Raw genomic sequence first — 23,365 nt, forward strand, 5'->3', positions numbered from 1 at the left:
GGTGATCATTTCATACATTATATAAATGTTTAATCACTTAGTTGTATACTTGAAACTAATATAATATTGTATGTCAACTGTAATTAAAAACTAAAAATAAAAATTGTTTAAAAAAACTATGGGAGCTCTAACAGCAGCACAAATTGTGTAAACACAATGAACATGTCCTGCTAATTTACACTGACAAAGGAAGTGCACTAGATACCACAAAATACGGTTCTACTTCAATGTGATTATTTTTTATGATTATTGCATTTTTCTCCTTTATAAAAATTCATATTTCTAATTTTTTTATTATCTTCACAAATTTCCAACAAAAAAAACCACAATTATTTTTCTTAGAAAAATAAACCATCGGCTTATAAATAAAAATTTTAAAGTTGGCTAAGATTTAGGTGGTGCGAATTTGAACTACTCAGAAAGACTTTATTTATTTATTTATTTATTTATTTATTTATTCATTCATTCATTCATTCATTCATTCATTTTTACTTTTGGTATACTTGTGGCCAAATCTTATCCCCTAGCTTTCCATATCTCATTGTTGAAGGCTTATTTTGTACAGTGTCTTGAAATTTTCCATTTGGTTGGAACTTGCTCTCCTATTTTCAGATCTAAAAGTGATGGAAAGATTGGCTTAAAACACATTGTGCACAACAGATTTAAAGTAGTCTGAGCTTGACCAAAAACCCTATTACATATTTCTGAATGTTAATGAACATTTAAACGAATTTTAAAAATTATGCCTCAGTCCTAAAGCAATGAATATTATATTGTTTCATTACATTTCCCTTAGAAGCCTTGGTCTTTCAATTCTACATCTTGACTGTTTGAAAAATACACCTTTTTTGGTGTATTTTTTGGTGTAAGAATTTTATTGATTCACTAGTGTTTAAACTGATAAGATTATAATTTAATTCAAGTCATCTTACATTTTTATTGATCTTCCAACTTATTTTGTAAAAGGACCCTAAACTTACCTATGGCTTTGGATCGAATCTGATGGTTTAGCATGTAAACAGCCTTTGCACATTTATTAGTATTTTACTTATCCACTTTCATTTCTTTTAACCTCAAAGTATTGGATTTTCAGATGGTTATGCATCTTTTCTGACCAAAACTTGAATATGCTGTGCCACAAAATAAAAGACATTGCAAATATCGTGATCACACACATCTTTTTAAATATGTGTAAAAATTCAGAAAACTTTGCCAGGCTTTGTCAGATTCTTTGCTGAAGTTGAAGCAAGATGAGCTTTCTCTTCCTACAGAATTTCACAGCACACAAACCACAAACAGAAAATAATTATACCTAATATAAATAGATAATGGCTGTCAATATAATTTTCTATTTTATACTCTATTTTACACTGTATGTGTTCTTTTATACTTTAATTTTTATCTGAGTCATTTCATCCTGTTTAGGATGTCCCTTTAATGTATCTAACAGTTTCATATACAGATGGGTGCTTAATAAATATTAGCTGTTAATGATGTTTATGAACCATACAAATTGGCAGCATATATAGACAACATAATTATTTCAAAAAGTGTAAACCAAGATATTTATAAAAAGAGCATTTAATCCAAGTGTTTACTGTTCTTCAAAGTTATTTAGAACAGTGGTCGGCAAACCACGGCTTTGCCGCTCTGTTGACTAATGAGTTTGCCGACCACTGATTTAGGAGTTGCTTGGAAAATGCCCTAACTTGGTGACCACCATACTTAAGCTTCACAATTGAATTAAAATAGAAAGATAGAACATTTCTATCGTATTGCTATCAGGGATATATCAAGCAGAGAATAATATTATTATTATTTTGAGTGGATTTTTGAGGTCAATTTGAATCAAAGTTATTCATCTGCTATAAACTTAATGTAGTCTGAAATGCTGTATAATCTACAATCAATATGAATGACAGTTGAGGGTACTGACCAGAAGGTGCCACTTAGTGATGCCCTCAGAAAGTTGTTGCTTTTCTTTTTCTTTTTTTTCTAGCCTGGAAATAAGCTATGGAAATTGAGTAGTGGACTAAATCAGAAAACTATATTAATAGATCACTGTGAACAGTAACTTAAAGCTTTCAAATACTTCCATTAATATAAAATACTATCATTTTACAAATATTCTAAACACCTTTATGAGTACTATTGAGTTTTATTTTTTTAATTTTTTAATTTATATACTTATTTTTAGAAAAGTTTTATATTGACAGTAAAATTGACCAGAAAGTACAGAGGGTCCCTATATGCTCCTTTCCTACACACACACACACACACACACACAGCCTCCCTTACTATTGACAACCTATACCACAATGGCACACTTATTACAATTGATGGATGTACATTGATTGACACATCATCCTCAAAAGTCTATAGTTTAAATCAGAATTCTCTCTGCTTTTGTACATTCCATGGGCTTTGAAAATTGCATAATGACATGTCTTCATCACTGCAATATCATACAGAATAAACTTACTGCCTTAAAAATCCTCCAAGCTTTGCCTACCCATCCCTCCCTTCTTCCTAACTCCTGGCAACCAGTGATCTTTTTACTGTCTTCATAGTTTTGCCTTTCCCAGGATATCATATAGTTGAAATATAATATGTAGCTTTTTCAGATTATCTTCATTCACTTAGTAATATGCATTTAAGTTTCTTCCATGTGTTTTCCTGGTTTGATAGCTTATGTCTGTTTAGCACTATATAATATTCCATTATCTTGATGTACCATAGTTTATTAATCTCTTCAACTATTAGAGAACATATTGGTTGCTTTAAGTTTCGGTAATTATGAATAAACCTATTGTAACTATACTATGTACAGTATTTGTGTGGCTATAAGATTTCAATTCATTTGGGTAAATACTAGAGTGAGATTGCTGGATCATACAGTAAGAATATATTTAGTTTTGCCCCGTTGACATGACTTAGTGGTTGAGCGTCGACCTATGAACCAGGAGGTCAAGGTTCCATTCCAGGTCAGGGCACATGCCTGGGTTTCGGGCTCGATCCCTAGTGTGGCCGCCGGTCAATGATTCTCTCTCATCGTCTATGTCTCTATCTATCTCTTCCTCTCCCTTCCTCTCTGAAATCAATAAAAATATATTAAACAAAGAGAATATATTTAGCTTTGTAAAAAACTACCACTAGCTGTCTTACAAAATGATTGTACCATTTCCATTCCCACCAGCAATGAATGAGAGTTCCTGTAGTTCCTCATTCTTACCAGTATTTGGTGTTGTCCATGTTTTGTATTTGGGCCATTATAATAGGTGTTAGGGGTATCTCATACTAATTTGCAGTTTCCTAATGACATATTATATTAAATATCTTTTCATCTCTGGTGAGGTGTCTGTTCATGTATTTCACCCATTTTTTAATTTTATTTTAAAGACATAAATTATTTTATGTACTTTTTAAAATTTAAATCTTTATTGCTGAGAGTATTACAGATGTTCCTCTTTTATCCCCCCACTGCTCCCTCCTCCATCTGGTTCCTGGTCCACCCCAGGCCTTCACCACCCTATTGTCTGTGTCTATGGATATATGCATACAACATATTTGGTGAATCTCTTCCAGCTCCCCCTCCTCCCTTCCCTCTGAGATTTGTCAGTTCGTTCCATGTTTCCATGCCTCTGGTTCTATTTTATTCATCAGTTTATTTTCTTCATTAGATTAATTTTTCATTTATTTTGATTTAGATTCAATTGTATACTTGATTCAATTGCCTAAAAAGTCTCTTCCAGCTCCAATGTTCTATGATTCTTTATGTTAATAAATACGAGTCTTTGTCCTCAGGGGAAAGTTGGGAAAGCTGCCTACCTGGGAGCAGAGGAAGTGATCGTTTGTTTCCATGGGGAAGTGGGCTTCTTCCACCATCACAGATTTAAGCTTGGCTCCTAACCAAAGCATGATGTGTTCCTTCCCATCTCTCCAGCCTCTTCCAGGACTGCTCCCCTCTTTCTCCTCTCTTCACTCTTGCCATATACCCTGGAATTCTACGCTCCCCAAAAGGAACACATGCCCGTCATGCACCCAGCTTCCAGCTTCAGTAACTCCTGCTCAGCCTCAGTTCAAGGTCACCTCCTCAGGACGGCTTTCCTTTAAGCCTGCATTAGCCATTTTGTTACAGTCTCCAAAAAGCACTTTCTGTTTTTCATTCTTGGTACTTATCACATTTACAATTATTTGTTAAGTGTCAGTCTTTGTCCCACTAGACAGAAAGCTGGAGTAAGTCTCCTATTTTTTGCTATGTACCCTATTCTCTCTACAATGCCTGGCACATAGGTGAAACACAATGAATATTTCAAAACATTACTTTTAATATTCTACTGCCACTCAGTCTCTTTTGGGGGGCAGAGAAACAAAGGACTTAGAGTCGATTGAGATAAACAAAGTCAAATTGGATATTTTAGGAGCAGTAGTTTTCTGAAGAAACTTGATGTATTCAATGTAAAAATAAAAAAATTTAAAAATCCTACTAGCTAAGAAAAAGCAAGAACAAAAAGTATAAATGTTACTCTAATATAAACGTTTTCATGAGTCATGCTTAAAAGCCTTCTTTATTCCAAGAAGTAGGATGAAACCTTGTCATGAAAATTCCATGTAAAATGCATGTGACTGTAACTTTTTTTCTTTTTATAGATTGCAAGATTTCAACAAAGAACAGGAAAGTAATAGAAGAGGAGAGATATTAACAGACCATAATCAGATAATAAGGTACTAAATCTGGTACTAAATTTTGAGAGACAGATTCATCTTAGAACTCATACAATAAACATCCCATTGAAGGTATATCAGTTTACTACAATGAACAAATATTGAGTTTAATATTATTGGACAGTATAATAAATTTATTAACATTTAAGTTATGAAATCTAATAAGGAAATGTTAGAACTCAGAAGAAATGCAGACACATTTTAGTTCAACCTCCTGGTTTTAAAGATAAGGAAATTGTTCTTTATGTAAATATTGAATTAGTCAGTAATGTATAAGCCCCCCTCCCTCAGAGGATATAGTTATTTACATAAATGCATTTAGGCTCCAATTTAATTATATCAAAATTGAAATATATCTCTGTAACATGCTAACATTATGTCAGTATATGACAAATGATTTAGTTCCTAAGAAACTAGAAACTTCAGTTTTATTTTCAATGTAATTAAATATTATTTTTGTTATTGACAGGATGCTTTTTAAAAAATATATATTTTATTGATTTTTTACAGAGAGGAAAGAAGAGGGATAGAGAGTTAGAAACATTGATGAGAGAGAAACATCGATCAGCTGCCTCCTGCACACCCCCCACTGGGGATGTGCTCCAAACCAAGGTACATGCCTTTGACTGGAATCGAACATGGGACCCTTCAGTCCGCAGGCCGACACTCTATCCACTGAGCCAAACCGGTCAGGGCAGGATGCTTTTTTTAAGAGATCAAAACATTATCTAAGTATGTTCTACAGATTACTCTGATCTCGTTAAATTTAATTCATTTGAATTAAGGGACATGATATGTAAATATTTGTAAAATAAATATAAAAACAATGAAACAACTATGCCATAAATAATTTTACTTCACTAATTTGATTTTATAGCACTAGAAAACTAAGAAATATATGGAAAGATTTAGGGTCCTTATAAATCTCAAACAAAATCTTTAAAAATCTTTTATGTTTACTATTTATTTTATTTCTTAAGGCATATTTTTAAAATTAAAGATTTAAGAATCAACTGTTAATAATATAGTAATTATTTAATACTGAAAGCCATTCTGGTTTTACATTAATCTCAATGAGCTCTCATGAAGGTTAAAGTTTGATATATTTATTGGACCATCCATATGAACTGTGGTAAGTACTGTGGGTGCAATGATGGATTATGCAGGATCGCTGTACAAATGTACTATCTAAAAGTACAAGAAGTATACATACAATTAACTTTTGCCATATACCATCATTTCTCCATTCTATAAAAATATGGTGAAGAATTTCTTTTTAACTGACTCTAATCATAAATATATCAATGCTTAATTTGGGGATTCTACAAATGATGACTTCTGTAGAAATAGCTTAATAAATAGCTTATAAAATCATATAAATAGAGCAAAATGAAAAAAAAATGCTCACACAGCTAGAATAAAAAAAAAAGAGGAAAAGAAGAATGCTTTCAGTTTCAATAAGAATCCGTTCCTCACAAGGAAAAGTTAGGTTTTCTTAGGCTGACCACTGGGATTAAGCAGTAAGTGGTTTGTTATAATGAGTTTTAACTTTGCATAAGCCTAAGAGTATTTTAATGAAAAAGGAAAAAGGAAAAAAAAAAAAAACAATAGTCAGCACTTCATTTGTTGCTTAGATATAAATTTTCCTTAACATAATGTGTATTAAAGCATTGACACTCTTGTTTGTCATAGATTTTTCACCTACCAAAAAAAGGAGAAAAACTTGAACTCTGCAGTTATAACCACTTTAGCAGTTAAAACATAAATTCTGAGAATATATTATCTTATACTTAAAAAGCATTTTGAATGAAATATTGTCAAAAATTGTCAAAACATTTTGCACACAAACTTTTATATTCTCTCAAATTAATATCATTAAAAATAACACAACTTAATGTTCATTTAAAACATCACTTGATAAAGTTAACCTAGAAATTTTTTATAGCTTCTTTGAGATAAACTTGTTGAACAATAATCTGCCTATATTTAAAGAGTATAGTCTGACAAATTCTAATATATGTGTATACCAGTGAAAAACATCACCACACTCAAGATAATTAACTTATCTATCACTGACAAAAGTTTCGCTCGATAATTCATATCTATATACACCTCAGTGCCCAAAAAACAAATAATCTGCTTCTGTTACTATAAAGTCTAGTTAGAATTTTCTGGACATTTACATAAATACTAGTACACATACAGGAATGTACTCTTTTTTTTTGGTCTGGCTTTTTCACCAAGCATAGTGATTTTGCTTTCATCCATGCTGTTGCATATGTTAATACTTTTCTCTTTTTTATTGATGAGTAGTATTCCATTGTGTAAATATAATACTCCATTTTGTTTCTATATTCACAAATGAATGGGGATTCAGATGGTTTACAGTTGGGGGATTTTAAAAAAAACACCCTGCTATTATATTCTTGTACAAGTCTTTCTTTATTGACACTATTACAGATATCCATTTCTCCCCACTTTGCCCCCGTCCACAACCCCCACCTTGCCTGTTCACATTATTGTCTATGTCCATGGGGTAATTTCTTTGGTTAATCTCTCCCAGTCCTCCCCACACTCCTCCCCTGTGAGACCTGTCAGTCCGTTCCATGCCTCTGGTCCTATTTTGTTTATCAGTTTATTTTGTTCATTAGATTCCACAGATAAGTGAGATCATACATATTTGTATTTCTATGATTGGTTTAGTTCACTTAGCATAATAATTTCTAGGTACATCCATCCTATCCCTAGGAGTAAGAAAGAGTTCTTTCTTTTTCACAGCCTCATAGTATTTCATTGTGCAAATATACCACAGCTTTTTTACCGACTCATCTATTGTTGAGTACTTGGGTTGTTTCCAGATCTTGGTTACTGTAAATAATGCTGCTTTGAACATAGGGGTGTATATATTCTTTCTGATTGCTGTTTCAGGATTTTTAGGATATATTGCCAGAAGTGGGATCGCTAGGTCAAAAGGCAGTTCAATTTTTAATTTTTTTAGGGAAACTCCATATTGTTCCTTTGCCCATTTTTTAATTGGATTGTTTGTCTTCCCAGTGGTGAGTTGTATAACTTTAAATGTTTTGGAAATTAACAGCTTGTCAGATGTATCATTGGTGAATATGTTCTCCCATACAGTGGGTTCCCTTTTCATTTTGTTGTTCGTTTCATTTGCTGTGCAGAAGCTTTTTGGTTTGATGTATTCCCCTTGTTTATTTTCTCCTTTGTTTTCCTGGCCCTAGGAGATTGTTTGGACATTTAATTTCATTTCTTTTGGAAAAACATCCCGGAGTGAAATGTCTATGTTTATAGTAGGCACATGTTTAAGGAACTCTCAAATAGTTCTCAACAGTGCATGAGAAGTCCAGTTGTTCAGCTTTCTCCTCATCAAGTAAATACTTTTTATTCTTCACCATTCTTTCTAGTGGGCAAATAGTGGCATCTCCTTGTGGTTTCATTTATATTGCCTTAATAACCATGATGGTGAGCATTTTTTTCCATATGCCTTTTGGCCATCTGTATCTCTTCATTTTTCAAGTGATTGGACAATTCTTTTATCCATTTTCATTTAGATTATTTGATTTATTCTATTATTGAGATCTTAAAATTCTTTACATTTTCTGCATATAAGTCTTGTATTATGTATATATTTGAAGTAATTTCCTTTCAGTCTATAATTTGTCATTTTATGTATTTTTCAATGTGTCCTTTGCTGACCAAATGTGTGTGTTTTTTTAATTTTGATAAAGTGCAACTTATCAATTATTTTCTTCTAAAATGTCTTACTTGGATTGTGCTACCACTATAAAATACAATTTACTGGGTGGTTTAAAACACATAAATGCTTCTTTCTCAGAGCTCAGAAGGCTGGGATGTCCAAGATCAGGGTGCCAGGACTCGTATCCTGGTTTACAGACAGCTGCCTTTTCTCTGTATACTCACAGGGCTTGTTTTCAGGGCAAGTAGTTGAAGAGCAGGGACAGACTCTCCGTGGTCTCTTCTTATAAAATCACTAATCCCAACATGAAGTCTTACCCTCCTTTAAACTAAATTCCCTCCCTAAAGCCCATCTCCAAATACCATCACATTGGGGTTATGGTTTCAACATATAAATTTTGGGGGAAAACTTTTCTTAAAATAAGATGACTATGCTTTTCTTCCAAAAGTTTTACAATTTTAGCTCTTATATTTAGGTCTACACTCCATTTTAAATTAATTTTTGTATACTGTATATGGTAAGAGTTGTTGGGATTTTTTTGGGGGGAAGGAGGCATACAGCTATCCAATTGTTTCAGTACTATTTATCCTATCTAATAAAAGAGTAATATGCAAATTGACCATACCTCCACTACACACACAAGCCATGCCCACCAGCCAATCAGGAGCAAGTATGCAAATTAACCCAACCAAGATGGCTGCGGCCACAGAGAGAGCAGGAGGCTTGGGTTTCCCCAGCAATGGAGGAAGCCAAGCTTTCCGCCTGCCCTGGCCTGCCTTGGCCTCTGCTTAAGGCCACAAAGTTTCAATTATAGAAGATAAATAAATCCCAATAAAAATAGTGGCAGCCATGGAGCAAGCAGGAAGCTTGGCTCCACTGAAGGCTATAAAGTTTCAATTATAGAACATAAATAAATCCCAGATACCAGGGCCTCCGCTTGGGTTGCCAGGGGGTGTGGCCAGCCTGCAAACCACCACAGGTCCCTCACCCAGGCCGCCCCACGCCCCAAGGAAACCCCCACCCTGATCTGGGACACCCTTCAGGACAAACCAGCCAGCCCCCACCCATGCACCAGGCCTCTATCCTATATAATAAAAGAATAATATGCAAATTGACCGTCACTCCAACACACAAGATGGCTGCCCCCATGTGGTCAAAGATCCTGCCCCCATGTGGACACAAGATGGCCACCGCAAGATGGCCAGCAGGGGAGGGTAGTTGGGAGGGACCAGATCTGCAAGGGAGGGCAGTTGTGGGCGTATCAGGCCAGCAGGGTAGGTCAGTTGGGAGGGACCAGACCTACAAGGGAGGGCAATTGGGGTGATCAAGCCTGCAGGGGAGGGCAGTTAGGGGTGGCCAGGCCGGCAGAGGAGGGAAGATGGGGGTGACTGGGAAGGGCAGTTGGGGGGGACCCAGGCCTGCAGGGGAGGGCAGTTAGAGGTGACCAAGCCTTCAGGGGAGGGCAGGTAGGGGCAAACAGGCTGGCAGGGGAGCAGTTAGGCATCAATCATGCTGGCAGGGGAGTGGTTAGGGGGTGATCAGGCTGGCAGGCAGAAGCAGTTGGGGCAATCAGGAAGGCAGGCAGGCAAGCAATTGGGAGCCAGCAGTCCTGGATTGTGAGAGGGATGTCCGACTGCCTGCTGGATCGGGCCTAAACGGGCAGTCGGACATCCTTCAAGGGGTCCCAGATTAGAGAGGGTGCAGGCTGAGCTGATGGACACACCCTCCGTGCATGAATTTCGTGCACCGGGCCTCTATACACACACACACACACACACACACACACACACACACACACACACAGATAGATAGATATTACAATATATGTTTAATTTAAAGAGAGCTATATCTAATGCTATATCATGCAAAATCTACAGGTGACCAAAAAGGTATCTTTAGATCAAATCTGGAAAGCTATTTTAGCAAGTGTTTCATTTAAAACCAACACACTACTTAACAGGGAGCATGATAATTATGAAAATTATTTTTAGTAGGCGATGTTGCTGAAGCTATCTGCATATCAAAACTTGAAACTTCTTAAAATGAACCCCAGTTCAACTTTGAGCTCAGGTTTTAAAATTATGGAGAATGAAAAATTAAGATTTTCAGTGTAAAAAAAATCATGATAAATAAATTTTTGAAGACATATTTTACCCTATGTTACATCATGTTATACAGGTGAAATAATTTGTCCAGCTTTATTGAACAATTACTAATTACCTGTGATGACAAAACAGGGAGTTGCTATTGGAAAAGTAAAGTTGAATATGATATATATGAAAAGGTTTAAAGCACATAAGTGTTATTTTGTGATGGGTGGAGTTAAGGAAAGCTGCACAGAAGGAAATATATTTGAACTTCGTATTCAAGGATGAGTAATGTGATGTTGAATTAAAATTAGAATAGAGATTCAGGTAGAATTTACTGAATGTCCAGAGGACAGGTGTAAAACAACTTGCCGAGTTCAGAGAATTATGGATAATTTGGTAAAAAATGGATTGTAGGAAAAAAGACAAAAACAGGATGAAGGGAGCTAGAAGGTAAGATCTATGGAGGTGTTGTTTTTAACTCGAGACAATGCAAAGTTATGGAAACACAGTAATATGATTCCCTCTCTGCTGCTGGGAAATCACCTTTAGCGATGTGGTGGTTAGATAGGAAGAGAACAGACTGAAGGGAGTGAGAATAAGGGCATTATTCACTCAGAATCTCCAGGGTTAGTTTCAAATACCTTATCTTTGTGGATATTTGTGTATGAATACTTAGGTGCTTTTTTTTCTGTCTCTGTATTATGATCTTGCTGAGAGGGATCATATTTGGATGTTCCTTCTATATTCAACAACTCATTCTGTAGCTGACACATAAGCAGATCCTTAGGAAATATTTTCTGAATTATTCTTGCTGAAAACTGAGCAGAAAGAAAACAAAGCAACACTAATGTTTGTGCTTTGAACTCTTGAACTGCAGTGGAGTGAAGAGCTTTGTAAACACCGAGAATGCTCTTCTGCTGCTCCAACCTGGCCCTGAGCTTAATAACTGTGCTCTCTGCTGAAGCACTGTTGTTAGTGATTAATATCGTTTCTGAGGTTTAAATGACCGTAGGTTTTCCTTCATAGGGTGAAGAAAATACTAGAACCAAGAGGAATATAGTGATGCCAGGTTCAATCAGTCACTTAGAGGAGGAAAAAGAGAAATCATGTAGGTATTTTCAACATGAGCTGACCATTCTTTAAATTTTGTAACATTGTTTTATTCACTGGGGACAGATGTAGATTTTTAAATGGAAGAAACATATATTTTAAATTATAATCAGGGTAACCTTTTTACTTTTAAATTGGTATTTATACAGATTTCATGAACTATCCAAATTAATACAGAACCAATTTAGTCAAAAGTTAAAAACACAGAATGCCTGTGTCCTGTCTCCCTGACAACATCATGCATTCATTTCCCTGTGTCCAGATACAAAGGCATGGCAAGCCAATGCTGAAAAAGGAAACTCTGATTAAAAGTTATTGTTATGCAAGTAAGAGACTTTTGTACAGCCATTGTTTAATTGATAAGCTAAAGAATAATAATTTTTACCACAACAGAAATAATAAATTCAAGTGACAATGTTCTGAAGGGTTCTTTTATATGTTTTCATATTTTAAAACAGCGATTTTAATTGAATTTTTTAACATTTATATATTTCTTCAGTCAGAATTCCAAATTAGCATTTCTAATATATAGGTTGTGTGTATATATCCATTGTTTCTAACTTTAATCAAGGTTCATCATGTGTCAAAGATATTCATGATTTCAAAATGCTTGCATCTATCTCTTATAAGTGGAAGTAGAACAAAATATTTTGTTATATACATGTAATTAATCTATATCACTACCAACACTGGTATGGGCAGTAGCAATTTCACACATTTGTGGTCTATCAGTTACACAGGAGTTGATAATCTAAACACTAAGGCCATATATTTGATCTAAGAGAACCACTAATAAATTTTTTAAAGTATTCCCAATTTTTAAGCCCTTTACTTGGTACTTAAGTATTTAATTATTTGTGTGTATTTTATTTGTGTATTTTATATATATTTGTGTATTTTATATATATATATATACCTTGAGGATTCAAGGTAGAGACATGACAGAAAGTAAAATAAATCCATTATGAAATGGGCATGAGAGCTTAAAACTATGATATAGATTAGATACACTATATACTTATATATTTTTATGTATATACATAAGTATACATAAAAATATATAAATATATAAAATTATATATGTAAATATATATAAATTATATATGTGAATATATATAAATATATAATTAAATACATATAATATATACATAGCCAGGCAAACTGTGTGACATGTATAAAACTATACTGTCTATTTTGGGAAGGGCTAAGAGTCCAGAGTGATTAAAACATAGGGATAGTATAGCGGACTAGGGAAGACATGATGTATGCAAAACAGACACAATTTAAAAAAAAATCATGTAAAGGAAGGTGAAATAAACATTTGTAGGTGACTTTAAAAGAAAAGCATTTTTAAAAATATATTCTTGCTTGTGTTCTGGGAAACTTACTTTGTAGATGCAATTAAACTATAATTTAAAAGTATTCTCTGGTGGTATTAAAATAACATATTTCCCATAGCAGCAATTCACCATTACCTTTGTAGTTAACCTTGAATCCAACAGATCCAACACTTTCATCTGTTTGAAGGTGCAGCCACATTTGGCTACTCATGCTCACTATTAAGTCTGGCACAAAGCTTCCAGTAAGACTAAAAAGAGATGGGCAAAGAAGGGAGAAATGGGTTATTAAAACACCCTCTACAGGCAAATTATGAGAAAGACATGTTTTCAATACATTCTCCGCTAGAAAAAAGCAACTGTCAGATAAACTTATAACACTATGCAGTGATGTAATAGAACAAACACAATTTAGTGATCAAGGTTTGTTATAAACAAGTACCATTTTATGTGTTTAACTATGTTATATCTTTCATATTCCTGAGGCAACATACTAAATTTTAGACCTTCTGAGAATTGTATACTTCTAAAAAAGTCTTAAAGCTTAAAATAAACACACCAGGGGTGCACTTCATTTTAACCTTTCAAGTTTCACAGAACTTGAAATATTATAAAAATATTATAAAAATATTTAATCACTGTGCAAAACAATAAAATGTCAAGGACTATAATATAACCCTTTGCAATACCAATGTTAGGCTAGCTGTTTCGTGTATGTCTTAATGCAAATATTTCTATTTAAAAATATATTGCTAATTTTATATGGCATCACTAAATCTATGCATTAATACCATTCAGTAATGCTCAATTTTATAATCCTCTCAAGGGAAATTACTTCATGTTTCTTTATCATTCATAATGTTGCAGTCACATATTTGAAACAAAGCCAAAGGTCATATAAAGAGACCGCATTAATAAGTAAAATGAGGTCTTGGGGGGAAACAGCTATCAAGAATAGAAAGAGGGGAAAAATGGATTTACTGCTGAGTAAAATATCCATAGTGATTGGGAATTCTAAATCACACATTAAAAATACAGTGTTTTCTTTTCAAAAGAAGAAATTACTCTAAGAGTCTACCTCTTTTGTTGCTATAAACAGAGAATTGCTGGAAAATTACATGAGGACTTTACATAAAGTTACCCTTCATCATGAAAAGGGTACCTGCTCTAAGCAGGAAGCTCTTGGGTGGAGGCTATACTGTAATTAGACCAGGAGAGGGCAGCATGGAGGAACATATCCTTGAAGTGACCATTGCAGAATATGCCAGCCATCAAAACTGTAAAATATCATCAGTGGACTGCATGAGCAATACAGCTGCGTCCCCAGTGTCCAATGTCCCAGAATTTATGGGAATCTATCACAAAGAAACCAGTTAAATATCATGATTTAATTATGGAATTATCCATGATAGTAAGGAAAACTTAATAGTATGATATAAAGATCTATAAGATACCATAAAATATTAGATTATATTTAATTTTTACTCACCAAGCAAATTTAAAATAAACACACACATAAGTCCCCTTTGTAATATATATGTGTATCTGTATGTATATATCTACAAACACACACACACATACACAAAAACACACTATCATTTGAAAACATCTTGCAATTAAACTTTGTGATGTGAACTTTTAATTTGCAAATAGGTGAGTTAATAAGTACCAGTCCTTTGAACTTTGTAGGAAAACAGGTTTATGGGCAAAGAGTGAGGATTCAAGGTAGAGACATGACAGAAAGTAAAATAAATCCACTATGAAATGGGCATGAGAGCTTAAAACTATATGATATAGATTAGATACACTATATCAAATATGCCAACAATCTATTTCACAAAAAAATAAACCTCTAGCATGGTAATTTTGTCAGTTCATAAAGAACAGCTAAACATATAGTCAAATTGTTCCCTGACTAACTTGTTCTCCTATTGGCCACGATTCTAGTACACAGCTCATTTTTGGTGTAAAGGTAAGAAGAAATCTAAAAGTAATAATTTTCCTGACACTAGAAGGGAAAGACAAATCCCCCCTTTTGTTTAGCAATTTCTTTAGAAAACTTGAAATTATAAATGATATCTGTCTCTTTCAAATGGACAGACATCTTTTAAGCTAAATAAGCCTCTTGCCAATTTTTGTGTCATGAATGTTTTCTTGGAAGCTGTGGAACCACCTATTTGAAAAGTGACCATCCAGGAGGATATGGCCCTCTCTTCCTGTTTCTTTCAGGATTTGTGAGGGCTTTAGGAGGGCCTCATTTTAAGCAAATTAATTATGGGTATTTATTGGGTGGATATCATTCTAAGAGGAAAGTTAAAAATGATTTGAATAGCCAGTAGGAAAGAATGAGAAGAATGGGAGAGGCAATGTGAGAATTAAAGGCACTTTCTCTTTCATAGAAACATTTTCTTCCTTTCTTTGCTATTTCTACTCCCTCTGTTCCCCCTATATCTCCTTATCCTTTCTTGTTTCAAATAGATCCTGGGAAAAGGAAAGTGATGAGTTTTCAGATATAAGGTTCCATTCGTTAATGGGTTTCCCTTCAAAGAAGGATGAGGACACAACTTCTTTAGTTGGTAATGGGTTACCTGCCTTGTTGGAGGACACAGGCTTGCACTCCTCCTATCCTAGCCCTGAGCTCACTCTATGTTTCAGTATAGATTCTATTTCCAGGAGTCTCTTTCATCTATACATCATGGGTCTAGGAAAGCAGAAACTACAAAGGAATATGTTTAGAGAGTAGTTACGAACTTGTATAAAATTCTCTGTCCCTATATGAAGGCAACATGATGCAAAGAAGTTTTCCTAGTTACTTGGAAAAAGGCAAATGTTTTAATAAGTATTATGTTGATGAATACAGCAACATGATAATGTGACCCAAAGAGCCATATAAGTGCACATTTTTCTTACTACAATGTGAGGAAAACCAGCTTCTCTTATTTGCTCACCAGTGATGCAAATGCCATTGAGAAGCTACCCAGCATTGCTGCCAGCTGATATTACTCATAGGAAAGCTTTCCCTGTTTCCCAGACGTTTGTAGATGTCCTTCACAGCATGTTTTCAATTCAGACCCCCATGCTTGCTCATGTGCACAAGCTATTGTATGAAATTCTGCAACTGGCGACTTTGATGATGCAAGCACATTGGGCACCAGAACATGACCCACCACATCAAGGAGTAGCCAAATAGTCACCACTCTCCACCACTGCAGAAGACCTAGGGCTTTGGAGAGCCATCGGAGGAGACCGCTCATAGCCTTTCCTCTCAAGGTGGGCTGGGAGAAACTCTGTGTTATATTCCAAAAGAGGTGAGCTCCCATTATTTCCATCACAATTTACTTGCATGGATCCAGGGACACATCAAAATAATCCTCTGGTCCTACCCACCTTTATCTCAGCTCTCTGGCTGACTATCCAAGTTTAAATTAAGGACAAAGTGGCAGAACTGCAAGCACAGACAGATACCACTGTAATTAACTTAGTTGTGAATAACAGAAAAGGAGCAAAAGGAAGGCCAAATACTACAGGCATGTCACTTGGGCAACTGTGCCAGGAGGCTGCAGTTTAACACTCCTCAGGGAGCCACTAGTCTATTCCCTGCAGATGGCTGGGGAAGGGACTGGACAAGGAAGATAATAGATGCATGCTCAGTAAAGTGATGTCTGGGAGGTCCTTGTGTGTCAGTCCCACCTGCAAGCATCGGAAGATTGGGGATACTTAATTCCCGAGCAAAGGCGTTTGCTCTCTTGGTTGACTCCAGGCTCATAGGGCTCTCATGCTCCTGCTCCCCTGCATGTGGACCACACACAACCTGATGGGGAACTGGACCTGGCTGCAACATGGAACAGAAACTGGACACTGGCTTAGCTTTTAGCTCTACTGAATTCCAGGTTACAGGAATTCAGGACTGAATTAAAGGAAATGAGACTTTAGAAACACAGGGATGCAATTCCACACAGACAAAAATCACTCATCCTCTCCTGTGAGGCTCAGAAAATTATTTTTCTCAACACATCATAATGACTCCATCCCCAACACTCAGTGGAGAAGGGGACACCCCAAATATCCTGATAATAAGACTATTACTCAAATCTTAGCTGCAATTACTCAGTTTTGAGACAATCCAGAAAAATGTGAAGAAGTTAAAAACTGCTGTGTTTACTGTTCAGTTAAAACTTTTCACTAAAGGAAATAACCTCTATTCTGTGCAATCTAGAAAAGAAGCAATAGAAGAAGCTTCACTACTGCAAGAAGCCGGGGCATTGGGACAGGGATTGGAGAGAGAGATCCAGATGATGCAGAAACTGCAGAAATGGGGGATCAGAAAAGTACAGAAGGCTAGGGCACAATTAACTAGTAAATTACAGCTGGCTGAATCTCAGAGGTAGGAACTGGTGAAATATACTTTCAACAACTTTCTCTCAAGTTAACGTATCTTTGCTTTTTATGGTAGATACTGGCACTACTTATTCTGAAATTTCCCCAGAAATCCCTCACTTTCCATCTGGTTGGTTGTTGGTATTTTGAATAAGCTTTATAATTGTGGTGTGTGTGTGTTTTTTTTCTTCTGTAGTTCCCACATGAATAGATCCTGTAACTGAGGAACATGTTTTCTTACTTTCTCTTGCTTCTCATGTAAGCCTATTGTGGAGATATCTCTCGTGTAATTAAGACTACCATATTGTATACTCCATATGGAGCATCTGTGGAAAGCTTTAGAAATAAAAGCATCTGATTTTCTTACTAAAAATAGGGGTATAGCAGAGAGCGGCAGACTCACAGGGCACTGGAAAAGTACCTTGAGCAGAAACAAATCAATGTATCACTTTGGGTCCTAGGAATGGTAATACTGATATGTAGAACCAACAGATATAGCATATTCAAAGCATAAGCCATGGCCATGTGTTGTCAAACGCTACCCTTTGTTGAGAGCTCAATTAGAAGGAATCAACCAGTTACAGAACAAATTAGAAAAATAAGGAATAATTATAAAAGGAAACTCAACCTGTGATACTAACACTGCCAAATGTTCAGTAAAAAAGGAAGGTAAATATGATAAAGAAGGCTGACCTTTGTCAAGATTTTGAAGAAGTAAATAAATTCACTGTCCATTAATGCCTATATAGTTCCTATCACTGAAACATTATAACTTTGATACCATCATCTGCAAAGTTTTTCTGCAATTTATCTATGATCTGCTTTTTTGGGATCCTACTTCTCTAATAGACAAGTCTAAATTGTTATTTGTTTTTACTTTTAAAGAAGTCCAATATTTATGGGCAAAGTATTGCTCAAGAGTTTCAGTGCTCTCCTATATTGCTCTAGTCATTTACAGGAAAACTTAGAGGAAGCTATCCCACCAGAAGGATCTACAAGTATTGGCTGGTAGAGTCAGAAACTAAAGAGCAAAGCAAAACCAATGCCTTTTCTTTGTCACAATCCCCCTTAGCAAGAGCATGAGGCCTCCCAAGATAAATTGCATTATTGCTAAACTGAGGTAAAATATTTAGGGCATTTATTGTTGTTGAGGCCCCAAAAGAGTCAGCCCATTTGGCAAATAAAATGCCTTATTGCAAAAAAAAAAAAATTAGACAATTTTGGTGACACTCAGGGATTTTGTAGACAATGGATTCCAGCATTTGCAATGAGGAAGATAGTTCTGAAGGACTGACTGCATGGTAATTTCTCAGATCTTCTGGTTAAGTCTATGGATTCTGAAGAGGCTTGTAACCTAAAATTGAGTATGGTCTCAGTTTTGAAGATTCTAAGTTTTATAAAGCCTTCCTATTTGTTTTGTCATGAAAATTAAGACTCTACTCCACAGAATACTTTAAAAAGATTGAAACCCTTGCCTTTAGTCACTTGACTTAATTGCATGTCCTATGTGTTGTTACAGCTATCATACAAAGTGCCTAAGATCGGGACTATGTGAGTGTGCCATCAGACTAGCTGTGAACAAGAATTATTATTCAATCCCAACATTGTGTTTGGGAGATGCAAACATCCTGTTTGTCTTTTACAAGATCCTGATCAAACAGATTATCATTACTGCACAACAGCAATAGAATAAGACACTAGGCCCTTACCTGATTTGTCTGATATTCTTGTTCATAATGCCGATTTAATGATGTTTGCTGATGGATCATGCATTCAAAATGAAAGTGGCCAGCCTAAGCTTTGTATGCTATAGTGACTTCTCAAGAAATTTTGGAAGATGTAATTCCTAGAACTAAGCTGGCACAACAGCCTAGTCAATGACAGTAACAAGAGAATTGCAACATGTATATAAAAGTCATCTGCTATCTGTCATGAAACAGAAGAAAATTGGAAAAATTTAAAATTTTTTACTTTGAGGGGAAATAACATGTCCTACAGAAAACTGATAACTGGTTTGTGAGAAGATGAACATCTGCCTGCTCAGGCCAGCAATCCATTGCAGAGCTCACGAAGGGCAGAATAAAAACTGTGAAAGGCAATGCTTTTGCTGAGAGAGCTGTAAAATAAATTTTACTAAATTATGGGAATAATTTAACAAAGCAACTATACCACAGTCCTTATTTCTTGATTAATAATGTTGTTTCATCATCATAATCATCTAAGTAAAAGAGATTTTAAAGACAGATAGACTCATATATATATATATAATATATGTAGTTATTCAAAACTTATTAAGGAGCTAGCCAATTTGTTAGCAGAATTCTTTACAGGACATTCCATAGGTATATGTAGGCAGTCTTCCCCAAACAACTTCACTGGAAACTTGGTGGCATTTGGATTTCATAGAATTATTGCCTATCTATATATAAAAAAGCCTAAGCGGTAGCTATGATGAGCACTGACAACCGGGGGGCAGATGCTCAGCACAGGGTGGAAACCAAAGACATGGAAACATGGAACAGACTGATGAATCTCAGAGGGAAGGGAGTGAGGGGAAGGTGGGAGGAGATTAACCAAAGATCTTATATGCATACTAGAGGCCCGGTGCACAGATTCGTTCACCGGTGGGGTCCCCCAGCCTGGCCTGTGGAGATCAGGCCGAAACCGGCTCTCTGACATCCCCAGAGGGATCTCAGATTGTGAGAGGGTGCAGGCCAGGCTGAGGGACCCCACCGGTGCACGAATCGTGCACTGGGCCTCTAGTGGATAATAAAAGATTTTATCTAGTTATGTTGTATATGATGTCTGGAGAGTCTGAAGTCTCTCCCTCTTCAGGTGCCAATGCTCAGTTGGTGGTAAGGTAATGTCTCTCTTAATTCACATATTGTCTATTTTGGGGATACTAGAGCATAATGAATCAGAGAGAGAGAGTCGTCTTGTTTCCAATGTCATCCAGTAATTATGCAAATGTTTGCAGATTCCCATAAGTTGAATCAAACTTATTTGCTAAGATTCAGCAATACATTAGATTAAAATGGCCTATAACTTTATTGCTAACTTGGTTAAAAATTAGAGCAACTCCTGCAAGCAAGCATTATATTTTTCCTGTAAACTTATATTTGGCAGGCAAACCATATGCCTATCAAAATGAAAGAGGAGTCCAGTGGGATACATGCTTGCCAAGGGAAGCCAGCACCTCAGGAGGGCTGAACAGTGGTTCTCACAAAGGACTTGAAACTTAAATTTTCTAGAGCAACTGATAATGCCACTGAACTCTCTTTCTCTCCCTCCCTTCCTCTCTCTCAAAAAAAAAAAAAAAAAAAAAAAAGAAAAGAAAAGAAAAACATGTCCTTGAGTGAGGTGTTTTTTAAACAACAACAACAAACAATCCTACCTTTTGTTTCAGCAGAGTTGAGTTCAATTTCTCTTTCCTACTGAAATAGTGTTGACTCTGTTCAATACTTGGGACCCTATTCCAATAGTCTTGATTCCTATTGCAACTGTCTTGAGTAAAGTCTTCCTGGCTGTTTTACTGGCCTGCCATAATTTTTCTCTTACACCAGTATTGACATAATCTGTTCTTATAAATCTAGCAATCTAAATATTGACAGAGTAAGAGTGAGACCATCTGGAAAATACTGTTATAAATTCAAAGATAAAACCAAATTTTGTATCAGGAGTCATATACATAAATGGCTACAAGCCCAGGCAGGCAAATGCAAATGTTCTTAGAAGCTCAAGTACAAAACAATAGAAGAATTAGTAACCATGGAGAACCTGTACCCTCTCTAAAGGGGGCAAGAAGATAGTTCCAGCCATTATTTGCTATGTGACCATCCAAGGCTAGTGTTGCCAGTTTGACAAAAGAAACCATAAATTTAGATTTTCTTGCATGTAATATCCAGTTCTTTAAAACCTTGTATTTCCCAAACAACAATAAACAAACACATCTACTCATCATATTAGCTCTGTGGCTGCAAATTTCTAATATGATATTACAGCATAATGAAATCTAAGCTATCATGTATAAAATCACAAGGAAATCTAGGAGAAACTATAGATTATTTCTACAAGATAGTACTCCAATGTAGTAAAATACCTACCAGGCTCACCATTCTGATATAAATGCTGAGACTTTTTAAGGGGGATGAAGTTACAAACAATTTGAGCACAACAGCCAAACATGTAAAATGCTGACGCTTTTATACATTCTATCTTAAGAATCACAAAATGGAATTACAATAGCTCAGAGATAGATAACGAAGTTGTGGTTGATCAATGATAATACAGGTTGTGGAGAGAGGAAGAGGTTAAAGTTGAAGTCAAGTAGGCATGAGAACAGCTAGGATTTTTGTTTTGTTTTAGCTTTAGTTTTTTTCCTAGAATTATGAAAACAAAGAAGGAATAATACTGGGGCTATAATGTACACATAAGGTAAATCCTAGGCTTTATTAGAGGATTATGGAATAATAATACTAGAATAACTTGTAAAATTAATAATCAAAGAAAATGGGGAAAATAAGAGAGAAAAAAGAATGAAATAAAATCAGCTTACCTTCAATCAATTTACACAGTATGAAATACATACATGATAAGCATATTGTATCTGGGAGTAGTTTATGCTGAAAATAATTTATAAATATTTATACCAGTAGTTCTCAAACTTTTGACGTGCATAAGGATCACCTGGTGCGTCGATTAAACGTATATTTTGTGGTGCAAATCCCAGAACACTGATTTAAGAGGTCAGGAATGGGGGTCCAGAAATCTACTTTTAAAAAGTGTTCTAGGTAATTATGATGCAAAATATCCCATTTTTAGAAATATTGATTTGATAAAGCCTGAATTGCAAATCAAGAGTTATGAAAGGAATTCTGAGAGAGAGCATACCCTAAGCTTTTGAAGTTCATAGCAAAGTAAACAATAGACTTTCCCTGTAACATTTCTTCATGGGATCATCAGAGGTAGATAATTGGAATTAATAGCCCAAGGACCCAGCAATAAATAAGTTCTTAATACTTCCCTTTTTTTCAACATAATTTCATTCTTTTAGCTCCTATTAAGAACCATATTTGGTCTATTTTAACTATCTCAGTTCTGTGATAAGAGGTACATTGCTGGTTCACTACTTCAAGTTTCATTGCTAAAGATTTCAAATTTAAAACCATTGACAAACTCTCAGCTCCAACTCTTGACAGCTAGGGATGAGTTTGCCACCAGTAAGTGAGACAACACTGACCAGTCTTTGGTACCAGTTTAAGTCTCTGGGATCTATTTTATACTTTTTTTCAGTTTGTTTTTAAATTATGTGAGGGCAAATGTGTTTTCCATATAAGACCAAATCAACCACTTTACAATTTCACTTTAGATGTCTATTTCCAATGGGCTCCTGTCTGAAAATACATTCTAAGAAGTTATGTTTGGATTAAGTACATTAAGTCCCACTGAAGGGGATTTAATGTATTTACATGTAGGTTGATGATAATAAATAAGGTGCTTTTGTTGGTGGTAGTGAGACAAAAACAAAAAGGATAATAAGGGACATTTTTTCAAAAATACCTGATAGACAAAGTCAAGAGGAAAACACTGAGAACTTACACTTGGAGCACTGTTCTGGGGTCTCCAACTTCACCCCCATCACCAATTGTCAAAGTATCATAGCCGATCTCAAGATCAAATTCTTCAAAGTTTATCTGGATAACCTAGCAATAAACAGAAACAGACATCTCAAATATGTAGCATTACGCAATAAAAACAAAAATAAAGCAATGGGAGAAAAATATTTAAAATGCACCTCACAAATTTCATACTATGGCAGCAGATCATGTCGACTATTGCTAAAGTTCAATCATTATGATTATCAAACAATTTTCATTTGGCACATTGTACTTTCTGTAATAATTTTCAATGAAATGGCATGGCTTCTGTTTATAGAATACTCTTACATGAAGTATTTGAAGAATGATGAATGCAGATCTACTTAGAGAAGGTCTTATAAAAAGTACATGTAG

The 23,365-nt window shown here is 35.3% G+C and overlaps 1 protein-coding gene across 2 annotated transcripts in view; it reads right to left on the reverse strand.

The window, feature by feature from the left end:
- CSMD3 (CUB and Sushi multiple domains 3) overlaps positions 1–23,365 on the reverse strand; it is a 931,825-nt gene that overhangs the window by 433,384 nt on the left and 475,076 nt on the right. For both annotated transcript variants that reach the window (XM_080646869.1, XM_080646870.1), the window contains 2 exons: positions 22,953–23,056; positions 13,116–13,228 (listed from right to left, as the gene is read on the reverse strand). In XM_080646869.1, the coding sequence (XP_080502995.1) occupies positions 13,116–13,228; positions 22,953–23,056 (217 nt within the window). The remainder of the gene's footprint in view (positions 1–13,115; positions 13,229–22,952; positions 23,057–23,365) is intronic.

Source organism: Plecotus auritus (genome assembly GCF_963455305.1).
Source record: "Plecotus auritus genome assembly, chromosome: 11".
NCBI lineage: Eukaryota > Metazoa > Chordata > Mammalia > Chiroptera > Vespertilionidae > Plecotus > Plecotus auritus.